The following is a 16,841-nucleotide window of genomic DNA, read 5'->3' on the forward strand; positions in this document are numbered from 1 at the left end:
TGTCTGTATAACTCTGTATGACTGTACGTCTGTCTCTGTATGCCTGTATGTTTATGTAGGTATGTCTATGTATGTTTGTCTCTGTATGCCTGTCTCTCTATGTCTCTGTTTGACTGTATGTCTGTCTCTGTATGCATTTGTTTGTGTGTTTCTGTATGATTACATCTGTATGTCTTTGTGTGACTGTGTCCATATGTCTCGGTATGCCTGTGTCTTTGTCTCTGTATGACTTTGTCTATGTCTCTGTATAACTGTATGTCTGTGTCTTTATGTCTCTGTATAACACTGTCTATGTCTCTGTATGACTGTATGTCTATATCTGTATGTCTCTGTATGACAATGTCTGTGTGTTTCTGTATGACTGTATGTCTGTGTTTGTATGACAGTGTGAATAGAAAAAAAGTCAAAATTGGATCAGCGCTAATGTGCCACAAATATGAAAATATATATAATGGGCAGCACACCTATAAACAAGGGAATACCCTCCAAACCCTTATAAATAGTTAAAATAGAACAATAAAAATAAAAGAAAGGGTTGGCCTTTAATACAGAAGAATATGTCTAAAAAATAAGCATAAAAATAGTTACAAATAAAGTCCAGAATAATAGTCCACAGTGAGAGAGGTTCTTGTAGGACAACAGTATTTTCGTCTCAGGTGTAGGTTGAATTTTTCAGTGCGCCATATGGAGAGAAGAACAGAAAAGGAATCCGATGGTACAGTACGTAAATACAAATGGATAAATGAGAGTATATAATTATTACTCACAATTCCCAGAGCTAAAATCCAGCTCTGGTATGAAATGTGTGAAGTGGAATTATCCCCACTCAAGGATAAATGGAGTAACAGTGATCCAACAGTGATTTCAGCCGAAAATAAAAAGATAAAATATATAGTGCTCTCTGTTTAACTGGAATATAAGTTAAAAGAAGATATAAAATGTACTCACAATATGTTGAGCAGGCTTATACTGCTCGGTGTATGACGTTTGGGTGGTATAATCCCTACCTAAGGATTCTTTTGGCGTGTTCTTATGAGATGGTAAAATCAAAAAAGTCAGGTTAAAAATATAATAGATAACTAAAAAAGGAAAATAAAGAGAACGTTAACCTGCGCTCTGGCCTAAATCCCCATGTACATTTAAACAAAATGGAGGCTCTTTAGTTTTATTCCAATGTCCATTTGAATATATAAGCTCACCTGCCACGTCAAGGCAAGCCTCAGTAGGTGAGTTCCTACACTAGCCATTAGATATGCTGATATCAGCCAAGAATCTCCAGTAAGACAGGAAGGGGTATTTCATAAACCCTTTAACATTTAACCCTTTATAGGGCTTCTACACATACAATAAACTTTGCTGGTATCAGACAAAGTGTAAACATCTCTAATGAGACATGAAGGTGTGTTTTATAAACCCCTACATACTTAACCCTGAATAGGGCTATAACACATACAAATCACCTTGCTGGTATCAGCTAAAAGGCAAATTTCTCTTATGAGAATGACTATGCCTGTGTTTCTGTATGTTTGTGTCTTTGTGCATGTATGTATTTTTGTCTGTATATCTATGTTTATATGACTTGGGGGGAAAGAAACAAACAAAACAGACTGAGGGGAGAAAGATCTACACAAATAGGCATAGGTAAAGAAAGATAGAAATAAAGGATCTGGTGGGGGGAGGAAGAGACACAGAATGGGGCTTGGGTTCATAAAGAGACACCCAAAATGGCTGGTGGGAAGTAAGACACACACAAAGGGGCTAGGAAAAGGATGAGATACCCAAGGGGAGGTCGTAAGAGACACAAGGGAGTGTAAGGCACACTAAAGGGGTAAGACATTCCAAAGAGGGGATATAAAACACTAAATTTAAACAAATTCAAAAGGGGGGGTTTACGAGCCTTGAATCAGAAACAAGTCGAGTGCTAACATTAAAGACAACTCTGTAGTGCAATTAAGGTCTATATTTTAATATATTTTTAATCTTCATTTTGCAGCTTTTAGTGATTTGCTCATGTAAAATGGATTTTGTTTCACCTGTGTCTATGTTTCTACCGTTCAATCTCCATGTGTTCTGTAATTGTATTGTTTATGCAGTATGCCTTGTTCGTATTTATTTCTAATATATAATTTTACCATTTTTTGTATTCAGTACATTTACTTGTTCATAGAGGACATTCAGTTTATCAAACACGTGGATCGTTCTGTCCCACGTCACTGCATTTATCTTAAGATATATCTTTGTATACTTGAGATAACATGCTCAGTGTTATTCTTTTTAGTGTTTCTGTTTATGTATTTCATGTAGTACTTAGTTTTAGTGCATTTCCATTTCCTTTCATGCCATAGCAAAATATTTTCTCGTACTTTTTTTTAAAGTAAGTTTAAATTAGTTAAATCAATATGCCCAGATTTTAATAGCTTTGCTAATTTACGTATTTGTTTTCCGATTTATTCTGTTTTAATGTGAAATTGTTAATACTTGTTAATTGGGTTTTCCCGTAAATAGTGACCGAGAAGATCTAAAGACATCATTTCAAACTATCAAACTACCAAAGGTATATTTTTTTTCCCATTTATGTACCTAATTACATACATTTTATTTTGTTTCAAATGCTGGAGTGTCCGATTGTTTGTTCTATATTGTTCCAGTAGTTCAGCATGCTACACACGCACATACACAGATAAACAGACACACAGATGCACACACTTTTTGACAACTCCTGTCAAAAGGGTGAGGAAGGGGATAAAATTCTTACCTTTTTCCAGCGCCAGGCTCCCTTGGCGCTGGGGACTCTCCTACCTCTTCTGCCGTCATTGGCTGAATGCGCACACGGCAAGAGCCGCGCACGCATTCAGCCAGTCTCATAGGAAAGCATTGTCAATGCTTTCCTATGGACATTGGCGTCTTCTCACTGAAGACAGCCACTAGAGGCTGGATTAACCCATTTGTAAACATAGCAGTTTCTCTGAAACTGCTATGTTTACAGCAAGCAGGGTTAAACCTAGATGGACCTGGCACCCAGACCACTTCATTGAGTTGAAGTGGTCTGGGTGCCTATAGTGGTCCTTTAAATTTGAATTTCAGTTTGAAATCACCTTAAATACTCCCTTTCGTGAATAGCCCATACTCGCTTTCTCTTCCTAGTCATTCTCTTCCAAATCCAAATTCTAGATTATTTTTTTTCCCACCCTGTGCAGACATATTTATAGCGGAATAAATGATTTGAAAGTATATAGTTATCTAACAATGCATCAAAGCATTTTAATTATATTATCGTTGAAGCTCAAATACAAATTTTGTAACATAATGTAGGCGTCACACAAACTTTAAATGAAACATTTTGACCTACTTTGCCTTATCAATATTTTTAAGAAAAACATTTTAACAATATTGGACAAAAACGGTTATCAGATTGCAAACATTCAGCACAAAACTTACAGTAAACATAAATGTGTGGCTAATGCAGACAAAATCCTAATCAGAGATTTTTTTTTAATTTCCAAAATATATCAAGACTTGCATGACTGTAAAGAGGGCGTTGGATGTTTTTTTTTATTATTATTATTTAAGTTTTTATCCTTAACTTTACAGTTGAAACATTGTAGGAAGGGAAGAGGATAAAGTAAAGTTTTATACATGTTTTTTTTATAAAATAAAAAAGAAGACTCCGACAGTAACTCGCTGGTAGTCAGGCTTCTATACGGAGGTGTTTTCTAGCCTTCATGTGCCACTCTTGCATGCAAAACTTAGCTTTCCTAACAATGCGTTGCAATTTAGATTGTCCCCAGGGACCAGGACTCCAGAATGCTGAACCAGCGATAGAAAGGCACAAAAATATAAAAGCGTATATGTTTTGTTTTAATTTAGGCTCGTTGCCCACCTATGCTACATACCTCTTCATTGCAAAAACTTGCAGCCGACCAGCAAGCTAATGTAGAGTACCTAGAACCAGCCTGTATTACTCACTTGAATGTGCATAAGCTGAGATGTCAATAGACAAACAAACACTACTCAGAACAGGCATTGATGTTTAAAGACACAAGCCTGGTGATACCATTGTGACTATACATGTTAGTAATACTAACCCAGCGGGCGACGTGCCGCAAATAGCTTATTCACTTTATTATGTATAAATGGTGTGAAAAGCGAGGCAAGCGAATCTTATATTAATGTTTTCTTATTAGTATACAAGCCTGGTGACTTCACCGTGACGCCTCAAACCAATTATGCTAATTTAACTTGAACCATTTTGCTTATAGCTTGTTTACTGCATCGTTATCTTATTCATTTAAAAATGTATGCATACTCAACATGCCACAACTGTTATGTCTATGAAAATCAAGCCTGCTGATGCCGTTGGGGCGATACAGGCACTGTTGTACCTACCTGCATCCCAAAAAAAAAGAATTAAAAAAAAAAGAAGACTAACACTCTTCACACATAAAGCACTTGAGAAAGCTAGCGTTCTTTAGGTGTTTGGAGTGTCCCTTTAAAGCTCTCTTTCTTTACGGGCTACAAAATGACCTAAATGTTCAAGATCCACCATGTGAGTGTCCAACTTGCTTTCATTCTTCTCATACATCACTAGTGAACACCCAGCATCTCTGAGAGCCTTTAATATGACTTCTTCGCTACAATTCAGTGAAAAAAACGTATGTTCTCCAACCCAGTAATATGACATATTCAGGGCAAAGAACAATATCATGTGTCCTCCCACTTTCAAAAAGGAAGATAATTTTTTCAGGTAGCTAGTCAACATATCATGGTGTTTGCTCAGAACGTGTAAATACCAAACACAAGAGAGACAATCTACTTCTGGTAGTACAGTATGAGATACTGGATCGTCTTGGGTAACATCCCATTTTATCACACGTTTCACGGCCCCTCTTACTTTTTCTTGTTGTTCTTTCCATTGATCTCTGAAAGACAATAAGATAATGTGAAATAATTGTAAAATGACACCTGAGACGGCAATAAACAACAATATATTGCAGTATTGTTCTTGTGAATTTTGGTACATTTGACTTGATGTTTGACAGTTTTGATAACTTTTTTCCTAGACTGATTGCTTCCATCTGACAACATTTATCGGTAGTTTATCGACTCCCGATAAGCTTAAAGTGCTTTGAATAATATTTATAAATATTGAAAATAAATATTACTTTACGTTTGTGGTGAAAGGGTTATATTCTACTTTGGATGTTTTTAGTTCCCTCTCACTTTTACATATGGATGTCTAGTTTCTCCCATGATTGTGGCCAGATATGTATATGTATTATCGCATATGGCGGCAATATTGTACAGACTAGCCTTACATGCTCTTGTCAATTTGCCATTGCGGTTACTTTGTGATTATGTCATATGGCGGCTCGTACTTTTACAATTTGGTTGATTCACGATCACAGACAAGTAGCAATTCTTCCAAAAATGAATCTCCAAATCTCATTTGTGATTCATTTAATGTGTATTGTTTTGGTGGGTTGTTTGATTTGTTTGGAAAACTGTTTAATTGAATCCTACCAAGTGATGTCAGAAGCACTGCCTCAATGCTTACGGTTATTTACTACAGTATTAATTACCTGGGATTCAAATGGAATTTCTAAATGCTAGGGCAAAATAGCCCAATTTTTTCTTGTGCACCTATGTTGGCATGCAATTAATATTGGATTTGTGATTACCCCTGCCTGAGCCTAGACAAGCCAGCAGCATGTTCTGTTTTGTTGCATCTTGACTATAAGGGTGAGATTACAAGAGCACAGTACTCAGTCCTTGGGTTTTTACGTCCAAGATGCATTATTTTGCACTTATTCACATTAAATATCAGTTGCCACAACTCTGACCATTTTTCTAGTGTACCTAAATCATTTGCCATTTGGCTTATCCCTCGCGGGACATCAACCCTGTTACATATCTTAGTATCATCAGCAAAAATACATACCTTACCATCAAGACCTTCTGCAATTTCACTAATAAAAATATTAAAGAGAATGGGTCCAAGTACAGATCCATGAGGTACCCCACTGGTGACAATCCCAAGCTTCGAATATACTCCATTGACTACACTCCATTGCCTGTCACTTAGCCACTGCCTTACCCATTCAACAATATTGAAATCCAAACTTATAGATTGCAATTTATTGATAAGCCTTCTGTGTGCAACAGTGTCAAAAGCCTTACTGAAATCTAGGTAAGCAATGTCTACTGCACCACCCTGATCTATAATTTTAGTTACCCAATCAAAAAAATCAATAAGATTAGTTTGGCATGATCTCCCTGAAGTAAACCCATGTTGTCTTTGATCTTGAAATCCATTTGTTTTTAGATGTCGAACAATCCTATCCTTTAACATGGTTTCCATCACTTTCCCCACTACTGAAGTAAGGCTTACTGGCCTATAGTTGCCCGACTCCTCCCTACTACCTTTCTTGTGAATGGGCACAACATTCGCCAACTTCCAATCTTCTGGGACTACTCCTGTTATCAATGATTGGTTAAATAAATCTGTTAATGGTTTTGCCAGTACACCACTAAGCTCTTTTAATAACTTTGCGTGTATTCCATCAGGTCCCATTGACTTATTTGTCTTTACTTTTGACAGTTGAAATAGAACCTCTTCCTCTGTAAACTCACATGTAATAAATGACTCATTTGTCCTTTTTCCTAACTGAGGTCCCTTTCCTCTATAGTGTCTATATTGTCTATATTAAAATGTTTTTTTTTTCTATAATCATATTAATATTAGACTTTTTTAAGGAATTGAATTAATCTTATATGAGAACCTGCCTTTCTCCTTTCTCTTTTAGTGGTCCTCCTCCCTCTCTCCCCCCTTCGCCCCCCCGCTTAATGTTCCTCTCTCCCCCTTCTAGTGTTCCTCTCCCCTCCCTCTTTTTTAGTGTTCTTTCCTCCCTCCTCCCCAGTCCCATAATGTTTCCCCCCACTCTGTCCCATAGTGTTCTTCCCCACTCCCCTGTCCCATAGTGTTCTTCCCCACTCCCCTGTCCCATAGTGTTCTTTTCTCCTATCCCCGTCCCATAGTGTTCTTTTCTCCCCTCACCTGTCCCAGTGTTCTTCCCCCCCTCTTCTGTCCCATAATGTCCCCCCCCTCCTGTCCCATAGTGTTCTTTTCTCTCCCCCTCCCCTGTCCCATAGTGTTATTCCACCCCCGTCCCATAGTGTTCTTTTCTCCTATCCCCTGTCCCATAGTGTTCTTCCCCACTCCCCTGTCTCATAGTGTTCTTTTCTCCCCTCACCTGTCCCAGTGTTCTTCCCCCCCTCTTCTGTCCCATAATGTTCTCCCCCCCTGTCCCATAGTGTTCTTTTCTCCCCTCACCTGTCCCAGTGTTCTTCCCCCCCTCTTCTGTCCCATAATGTTCTCCCCCCCGTCCCATAGTGTTCTTTTCTCCCCTCACCTGTCCCAGTGTTCTTCCCCCCCTCTTCTGTCCCATAATGTTCTCCCCCCTGTCCCATAGTGTTCTTTTCTCTCCCCCTCCCCTGTCCCATAGTGTTATTCCACCCCCCCATCCCATAGTGTTCTTTCCCCCCTCCCAGTCAAATAGTGTTCTTTCTCCCCTGTCCCATAGTGTTCTTTCTCCCCTGTCCCAAGTGCAGTATTCTTGACTTTTCATTACTATCTTTCATTGTGATATATAATCATCTGAATTGTTAATGCAAGCATGTCTGTTAAACTATGCACTACAAAAAAATAAAAAATATATTTAAAAAAAAAAAAAACGGGAAACAGGGATAGGGCCATTTTCGGCCAAAAAATTCGGCAGCTGAAATTTCTGTAAATCCTTAGAAATTACTAATTTAGAATAAAATGATTCTTTATTGAGACATATTTAAAGAAGATTAAAGTAGCAAACACCCCAATCAGTAAAAAATATATATAGATTTATTTTAAATATAAAATTAAAGCATTTGTTCTGCATTGGGCTTGATCTTGGACATGAAACCTGTTTCCAAACCCATTTCCTGTATTTATGATCAGCTGAATCATTTATGTATACATGGTTGAAGTTTAACACATTTTTGTCCTGTTATTATGTAAGCTTTAATAGCTCTATGTTTGGCTTTATTCTATTCCATTTCGCTGATATTTTTCTACTAAATTATCATTTGCTGAAAGTGTAATATTTCCAGGAATTTTACTTTTTTGGTTTACATGCTTGTTATTTGCTCATTAGACGTGAACTATTTCATTTGTGTTCTTTAATATTACGTATCACTCTCACCTTTCTCCTTTGAGTTCACAGGCAAACATTGCAGAATCTGACCAGTCTATGGCATCTGGGTCATTTCTTAACCATTTCTCTGTTTCGATCTTACAGGCTTCCGACGATTCTAGTGTGATAATTTCTTTGAAGTAATCGGCTGCCGACATCAGAAAACACATGGATGGACCAATGGAAAAATCCATCAGAGTATCTCCTTTCACAATATCTGCAGAAGGTATACATAAACAAATGCAGACTATTTAGTATATTCTACATATATAACAAACTTGGTTCATTGAATAATGTTTTTGTTTCTCATTCTGTTCCTATTCCACCATAGCTTCCCTTCTTACAAGGACATTATAGGCACTGTAACTGCTTTTTCTCTATGAATCGGTTATAGTTTCTGCCATTCTTCCATTGATTGTTAAATAAATTTTAATGTTTTAGTTCTAAACGAAAGTCCCCCGAAGCCTGTCCCCTCTGTACTGCTTGGATTATTTAAGTAGCATTAGCTTGAGTAGCAAAGGGCAGTTGTGATTAGATGAGAGTGTCAGCTCAATAGTTTCAGCAAATCTCCGTGCTGATTGGCTAGAAGGACTGATTGGCTAGAAGGACTGATTGGCTAAAAGGAATGATTGGCTAGAAGGAAGTGTGTCATCTGCCTTAGCCATACTTGGCTGAGAGCAATCTGTTGATAGTTTCTGCAACTTTCTTTTCACAAAACATCCTGACTGAAAGTAATCTCTGTAGCTCAGAGAATGGCCTATCAGTGTGGAATAAACCTTCATAATTAATTCTTGTTGAATGTAAGATTTTCTTTCATTGATATCAAACTACTGTTTATGTGATCCATAACTGGTCTCATTATAATCCTCAATGATAACATCATACATACCAGAGGAGAAAAAATCAAATAGTGTTTTCATTGGATATTCCACAAAATTTCTTCTGAAATCAGAATGTACCTCAGCTGAAGCATATGTTCTTACGAGAAGACACGGGTCAAGTTCTTCTTCGTGATAATGTTTACGTGTATCAAATGCCATATTTGAACCTCACAATGATATCTAAAAAAAACAAATATATATTCTGTATAAACTCACCCTGCAGAACCTTTATCTGCTAAAAAACTGAACAGTTTGAATTGTTATAAATCAACTTTGTGTTTCAAAATGTTACATCATTTTTGTCAATTTATGTGTGTATGTATAAGTCATGTGTGTAACGTGCAATGTTTTTACAAGTGTAACTCATAATGTGTCAGCATGTTTGTATGATCTGTCATGTGTCAGAGTCTGTGGGACTTGTATTAGTGTATATATGTCTTCTGATAAATATGTGATTTGCTATCTCTATTTTTAATGAATTTACATGTATGTGCATGTGACTTAGATACGCCTGCACTGGACTTTGGGCAAACCGGACAAATTCCAGATGGGTCACGATGACCATGGACCAAGGCCAAGGGGAGATCAAAGGATGCTGGTCAACCACTAATTTAATTGTGATCCAAAGATGGATTTGTAATGCTGCCTAGGCATGATACAAATAGAGATACATACAATAGCGGATAATGACACTAATATTGTGCCAAACGAAATAGTATACTAGTTCACTATAGTACTAGTGAATCAATCACTGAAATATTAACAAACAAAAACAAATAGTGTAAAACATAATGTGAAAGCACACTCAACCCTATATAAAATGTTACCCTTCTATCAGAGATAATACATGGACCAATCTATAAAAGAAAACACAATGCAAAGTTTGCAGCGTAATATGTGTGGTAAAGTGCTTCACACCACACACAGTATAACACTAGCAATGTCAAATCAACAATGCTCCAATCAATAATATTTATGCCTCCTTGGCCGTCACATTGTGCTCAGCAATGAAATGGAATTCATGATAAAACTTACTATGCAAATATTAAGAAGCTCTATCATAAAAAAGGTTGTCTACGTAATGTTCGGGAAATGTAATTGTTAAGCTAAGTGCCTGGCTCCATTTTATAGCATTTGGTTTGACATGTTTGGGCAATTTGTTTGATTGTAGGTAGTCTTTCAGGTTAATTAATGGATGGGGTCTTGTCTGATGGTGTTGATCTAAAATATATTCCAACTCTCCGCACTGATGTAGAAGTTGGGGTGATGCAAATTGGTACCAATCAAACTGGAAAAAGCATAGTGAGGTCATAAAATCTATTATTAACGTATGTACAGATTGAGAGGTAAGGATCTATGGATCATGACCTGAGTTCCCCCACCACCAGAAGCAAGCCCCATTGCAAAGTATGGGATGTAAAAGCTCCCCATTGTCATGGTTGGAAAAATGTGTGGGGTGGTTTATGAGGCATCCTCTCCATCAAGGAACCTCAACCCAAATTACATCTACACCTCAACGTTAAACATTTAAGTATATGGTGCACTTTAAATATAGATTAAGTGTGTAGAACAGTCACAATCATGTATTTCTAAAATTCTAGTGATGCGCACCTCAAAGTACAGTGTAAAGAACAGTAGAAAAAATATCAATTGAAAAACGCAATACACAAATTGCTAATTATGCATTCGTTAGTATGAAGAAATTATTATGCACAATATTCAGTTTGCATATCAGGTTGTTTGGTAATATAAAGAACATTATAATAAACTGCTCAATGGTAGGAAACCTGGGATTCAGGTGGGTGCTTCAAGGATCTGTGGTTGAGAAAACTCTGTTTAAAGTAGAGTTCTTCTATCAAGGGCAGTCTCTGCAAAAGGTAGAGTTCTTTAGAAGAAGGTGAAGGTTATCAAAACTTCTCTTGTTGGAATCATGTTGTAGAACTGGTGGTCACTCGGTTCTTCCTTGCGGAAACATGCTTCAGTGAGTTCATGGATTTAGTGGTTCGTTTTGTTAAGGGAGCAGATACTCAAGCTGTTGTCTGATTTTTTATTGAGTACGTGGAATTTGTTGTGTTTCTGAAGCAAGTCAGAAAGGGTAAACCCATGCATAACGGTGTCTAGAATAGTTGGGCGCCTGTTTCTAGGGCTCTTTTTTTTCAATGTGCTTGGGGCAAGGTCCTGATAAAATGGAACCATTGTGCCCTCATTCTGAGGTGGTGACTCTCTTTTATATGAAAAAAATGCATTTGCATTATTACATCCCCATGCTGCTTGGGATCATGGGATGCAGAGCTCTGTGTATCCTATCCAGTAGGAGGTCTTAAAGGGCAGCCTTATGTGAGATGATTACTCCAATTACTTCATCCATTTTGCATTCTATCTCCTGGGTGCGATTTGTGAGGACAGTCAGGCCTTATTTAAGAGGGTTTAAGTGCTTACAGGATCTTTCTGCCATGTGGATTTTATTCAATTGAGGAAGTCCTGTAGTAGGGAATTTGGAGACTGTAGTAGTGATAGGGTCTAGGGGGGGGGGGGGTAGGGACTGCTCATTGATTGTAAGGGCGGAATTTGGAGACTGTAGTAGTGATAGGGTCTAGAGTGGGGGGATAGGGACTGCTCATTGATCGTAAGGGCGGAATTTGGAGACTGTAGTAGTGATAGGGTCTAGAGTGGGGGGATAGGGACTGCTCATTGATCGTAAGGGCGGAATTTGGAGACTGTAGTAGTGATAGGGTCTAGAGTGGGGGGATAGGGACTGCTCTTTGATCGTAAGAGCTACCATTGGGTTAAGATATTTTAGTAGGGAGCTAGAGGCTGTAGTAAGGGGGTAGGGGCTGTAGTGGGTGCAATTGGGGGGGCAGGGGACTGTAGTTGGCGATAGGAGCTACATTTAGAGGGTAGGGGCTGTAGTGGGGGATAGGGTCTGCAATAGGAATAAGAGACTGTAGTGGGGGAATGCTGTTTGATTAAAAGGATTGCAGAAGTGGGTTTAGGGTCTTTAGTGCTGAGTTAGGGGCAGACGTAGGGAGTCCTGGGCTGTAGTAGGGGGTTAGGGCTGTAGTAGGGTATGTGGCTGCAAATGTGGGGTTAGTGCCTATAGTAGGGGAGATAGTGATCTAGTTGGGGTATAGGTGCTGTAATGAGGTATAGGGGGTGCAGTGGGGGGTTAGAGCTGTAGTGTGATAAGGGGCAGGTCTTAACATGAGGGGTGGGCCCTAATGCTGGGGCAGAGCCTAATGCTCTACTCCTTTCTGATATGCCCGTATACACGTTACACCCCGTGCACCTGGCCAGGATCGGCTCTGCCCACACACACTACAGCCGCATCCCCCACACACGACACACTCACAGATTAAAACACAGTATATTATAAGCAGCAATATGGACATACATATATACACATACAGTTGTCAAAATTTAATATATGTTTAGAATTCTGTGCCCACGGGCACCTGGCATGTAAATCCAACCAAGCATACTACAATTTCCATCTATCATACATACTCTATAGTCCCTATCCCCTTCACGTTCTACAACCCTTTTCCCCCACCCACCTGTATGTACAATAGCCAATATCACCTCTGCACACACTCTACAGCCTCTATCCTCCACACATGCAACAACTCTTCTACCACCCCACACACACTACACCACAAACATCCCTCTCTACACACATATTACACTGCATACAACTCCATCTATAAACACAAAATGCCGTAATCAGCTTCCAAATATATACAACACCACAGGCAGCCTCCATACACAACAAACAACAACAAAGTCTCACTTTTGGAAATGGTGTTGTGTGTTCTGTATGAAGGCAATCCCATCCTCCATTTTGCTTACTTTGGGCCAGGGAGGAAGGAATTCGTTCCCATTGTGGCCCAGTAGGTGGTTCATGTGGTCTGTACCTCTAGTGGTGCTTGCTGCTCCCTCCAGTCCAGAATTGCAGAAAACATCAGTGCTTTGCAGAAAGTAATCCATGCAGCTCTCAAATATACTTGTAGAGCAATTCATGTGGTCTGCCCCAGCTGGTGTTGCAGACCACAAGCTGCCTGAGCCCCTATGCGTTAACCCATGGCCATTGCAGTCTTGCATTCAAGCATCATGGGTCACAAAACACAAAGACACACATCACAAGTAACTCACACACCAAAATAACAGCTCAAACATCACAAATCACACAAACTATAATACATCTATGGGCCAGACTGGGTCAAAAATCCAGCCTGGGCATTTAAAGGCAGATCAGAGAAGAGGGTTCTTGGCCAAAGAGCGGGCATAGTATGTCATCAACAGTGATAACAAAAATACATGAAAAGAAAACAATATTTTAATATAATTACACAACTAGGTGCAATCCACATAAGCACTCTCTCAAGTGCTCCAAACAAACTTATATATACAAGAGATCGGAATGCACACTACAACAGCTACAAATTAAATTTAAAAATACAGAAAATGTTTACAGTACAACAAGATAAATAGACAAAGCAAAAAAGGCAAAATTCTTAATACGAAAGTGATTACCCATCGATTACGAAGGTAGCCATGAAGGTGACAAAATGTTTAGGGGTATTGGTGACTCGTGTTTCTGTCTTGTTAGGCTTGTGGAATTGGGTAATTACTGTTGTATTAATTTGCCTTTTTTGCTTTGTCAATTTATCTTGTGTATTGTTAACATTATTTGTTTGGATAATGGATTTATAAGTTTAATGTGTAGCTGTTTCAGTGTGCAGTCTGATCTCTTGTGTGACATTCTGTCCTCAAACTAATATGGTGATCAAGTATGCCTTTTTTACAGGGGGATAAGCTTTAACCTTTGATATGGTAATTAGGTCATTCAATACCTTTACAAGTCAGGAAAGAGATTACCACTTCCCCCTATCTCCATTCCTCCCTGTTCCTTCTTGGCTGTGCTACTGAGCAGACACATGAGCAGACATGGGCTCATTTGTATCATGGTGAACTGTGAGTGGGATCTAATGACTTTATAAGGTTTAGTTGTTATTGTCAGTTAGTTAGATTGTGGTGGTTGTTGTTGTTGTTGTTGTTTTAGTTAGTTAGAGAGTGTGTGATTATTTGTATGTTGTTGTTGTTTTGTCTCTGAATAAAAATTTGCTAAAGTAGACGGACCAGAGTTTATATGTGTATGCGTACATAGTTTATAGAGTTTGGTAATACACCACATCTTCTATGTCATCAACAATGACACATGCTCCTTCAAAATGAGCATGACAGTTCAGTACTAATCCTGGTCGGCCCACGTGCAGACCTCTCGCATATGTTGCTCACTAATAGAGACAACAGAATCACCAGTCACCAGCAAATGCAGAGCAAATGTCCCATTAATTTGGCTTTGTTGTGCTTAGAAAACAAAGCTAATTTTCTCCATGCTAAACCTCTTTAGCAGGACTCACAGCCCCGTCTCTAGTCTCTTTCCCTCATGTTTGTCTGCTTTGACTTTAAAAGTCTAGACCGATTTTTGTCTGATTATGTCTATGTGTATTATACTTATAAAATAGATGTAAAATAGCAGATGCTATTAGTATCTTGTAATACCTTTTTCATTGAATTAACAGAGTTTTAGGAAGGACAAGCCTTCAGGAGAACCTCCCTTTCTTAAGTATAAAGCATTTCTCAAAGCACTGACGCTTTCTGCAGTTCTTGAGAAAGGGAGATTGTCTTGACAGCTTGTAATACCAACATTCAGTTAATCCTTTATATATATATATATATATATATATATATATATATAGACAGAGAGAGAAACATAGAGAGAGAAATCCCTTTTTTCACATTTCATTTCACAAACACCGGATGTGATAGCTGACCTCATAATGATGTATCTTAAAAATTTAGCCCGGAATGCATAGAATCTTACCAACTCGTCTCAAGCTTCTGATGGCCCAGAACCACAACAAGAGCAGGTATTCTACAGAGACAGAACTCAGTGGCCAGTGGGTTACAGGATTAAATATATAGAATGTGAAATACCCTATTAAACTCCAAGCAACACCTTGCCACTAATCATGTTAGGTATATATAACAATCAGGAAACAAGCTTAATAAATATTCATATGCTTCACTTAGTTTGGCTTACAAACATTTAGGTGTCAGGTGCTTTCTGTCATCTGTTATTCTGTAGCTACATAGACAATCTGTTTTTAATGTGAGAAGGAGATATATCATCATTGACCAATATTTGACATCACCTTAATCAAAAAAGAGAAATTAAATTATCAAGTAACTATTGAGCCAAGGTTAGTTATTACCATTTATACTGTAAACTGTAGACGAAAACATATGGGCATCACTAGTTGTCATTTGTCCCCTTAGTCGCAAAAAAAATAAAAAAATATTACAATTCATTAGACTCAACAGAAATGTATCACATAAATCATGCATAGAGAGCCGACCCTAAAATTAAAAGAACCATTTACAAGTATGAACCAGAGAGTATAAATAGAGATGCAAAATATATTGTACACAAATAGGAATGAACTACTGAGATATATCAACAGACTGTTAGGAAATACCTGTTGTTCTTGATTTCAGTGGTAATAATAGGGAATTTTTTTCATTTAAAAAAGATAATACATTTAGAGTGTTCAAAAATGTTAAAGAATTAACGGAACACTATAGGGTCAGGAACAGAAACATTTATTCCTGACCCTATAATGTTAAAATCACTATCTACCCCCACTTGCCCTCCCAAATATAGTAAAATATTACCCTACTCTCAGACTCCGCCCTGATCTGACTCCTTGGCTGACATAATCAGAAGTAATGATCTCAGCTAATCTGGCTGAGGTTGTCAAGGTGGTGCTGAGGGTGGAGCCAAATACCGCCCTGGCTAATCGGCATCTCCTCATAAAGATGAATTAAATCAATGCATATCTTTGGGGAAAGTTCAGCATTTTCATGCAGAGTATGGAGATGCTGAACGTCTAACCCAGGAAGCCCCTCTAATGGCCGTCTGAGGAGTCGCCACTGGAGTTGTCCCTAGGGAGTAATGTAAACACTCCCTTTGCTCTATAGTAATATTAAGCTGCGACACAATGTACCTATATTCATTTTGTGTAATTACTTTATCCGTTAAGCCTCCTTGTACCAATAGCTGTAATTCCCTCAGGAATCCTGTGGTAGGATCTTCTTTTAGGGTCTGATAAGCCTTATCATCTGATAGATGTTTCATACACATATTAATGTATTGGTCTCTCTGCATGAGGACTATATTCCCTCCTTTATCAGAGGATTTTATCACAATTTCTGTCTCTAATTGTAGTTCTTGTAAGGCTAAACTTTCCTCAAATTTCAAGTTGGAAGTTTGACACTGTTGGGTTCTTTGACACTCTAAATCACTGGTACACATTTGAACAAATAAATCTATACATGGGAATTCTTTAAGGTTCGGAGTAAACCAACAAAGAGGTTTACAGTCTGTAAGGGAATCTGATAGTTCCTGTTCAGAATACAGGTCTGTAAGGAGGTTGTATATTTCATTATCCTCTGATGTAAGACCTAATTCCCTCAGATTCTTTAGATTTCTCTTTTCATGAAAGGCATGAAGGGCCAATTTCTGACCAAATTGGTTTACATCCTTGGCCCAGTTGAACCTATTTCTAGAGGGTGTAGGAACAAATGATAGCCCTTTTTGTAGAAGTGAGATATGTCTTGGTTTGAGAACAAAGTTGGATAAATTGATTATTTTGTTATCTTCCAATTTATCCAC

General features: G+C 38.2%; 1 protein-coding gene across 1 annotated transcript; it reads right to left on the minus strand.

Annotated features, from left to right (window-relative positions):
* Positions 1 to 4,489: 4,489 nt before the first annotated feature.
* Positions 4,490 to 9,265, minus strand: LOC134573721 (nicotinamide N-methyltransferase-like). Its single transcript, XM_063433499.1, has 3 exons — positions 9,115 to 9,265; positions 8,235 to 8,442; positions 4,490 to 4,919 (listed from the first exon to the last, which is right to left on the minus strand). The coding sequence occupies exons 1-3, from the start codon at positions 9,263 to 9,265 to the stop codon at positions 4,490 to 4,492; spliced, it is 789 nt and encodes a 262-aa protein (XP_063289569.1).
* Positions 9,266 to 16,841: the final 7,576 nt, after the last annotated feature.

This window comes from Pelobates fuscus, chromosome 9 (assembly GCF_036172605.1).
Source record: "Pelobates fuscus isolate aPelFus1 chromosome 9, aPelFus1.pri, whole genome shotgun sequence".
Taxonomy (NCBI): Eukaryota; Metazoa; Chordata; class Amphibia; order Anura; family Pelobatidae; genus Pelobates; species Pelobates fuscus.

Coding starts and splice junctions, on each gene's coding strand:
- LOC134573721 (XM_063433499.1), bottom strand. CDS start 9,265: ATGGCATTTGATACACGTAAACATTATCACGAAGAAGAACTTGACCCG. Junction 8,443..9,114: donor ATTTGATTTTTTCTCCTCTG/GTATGTATGATG, acceptor TACCTTCTGCAG/ATATTGTGAAAGGAGATACT. Junction 4,920..8,234: donor TGTGAACTCAAAGGAGAAAG/GTGAGAGTGATA, acceptor ATTGTCTTTCAG/AGATCAATGGAAAGAACAAC.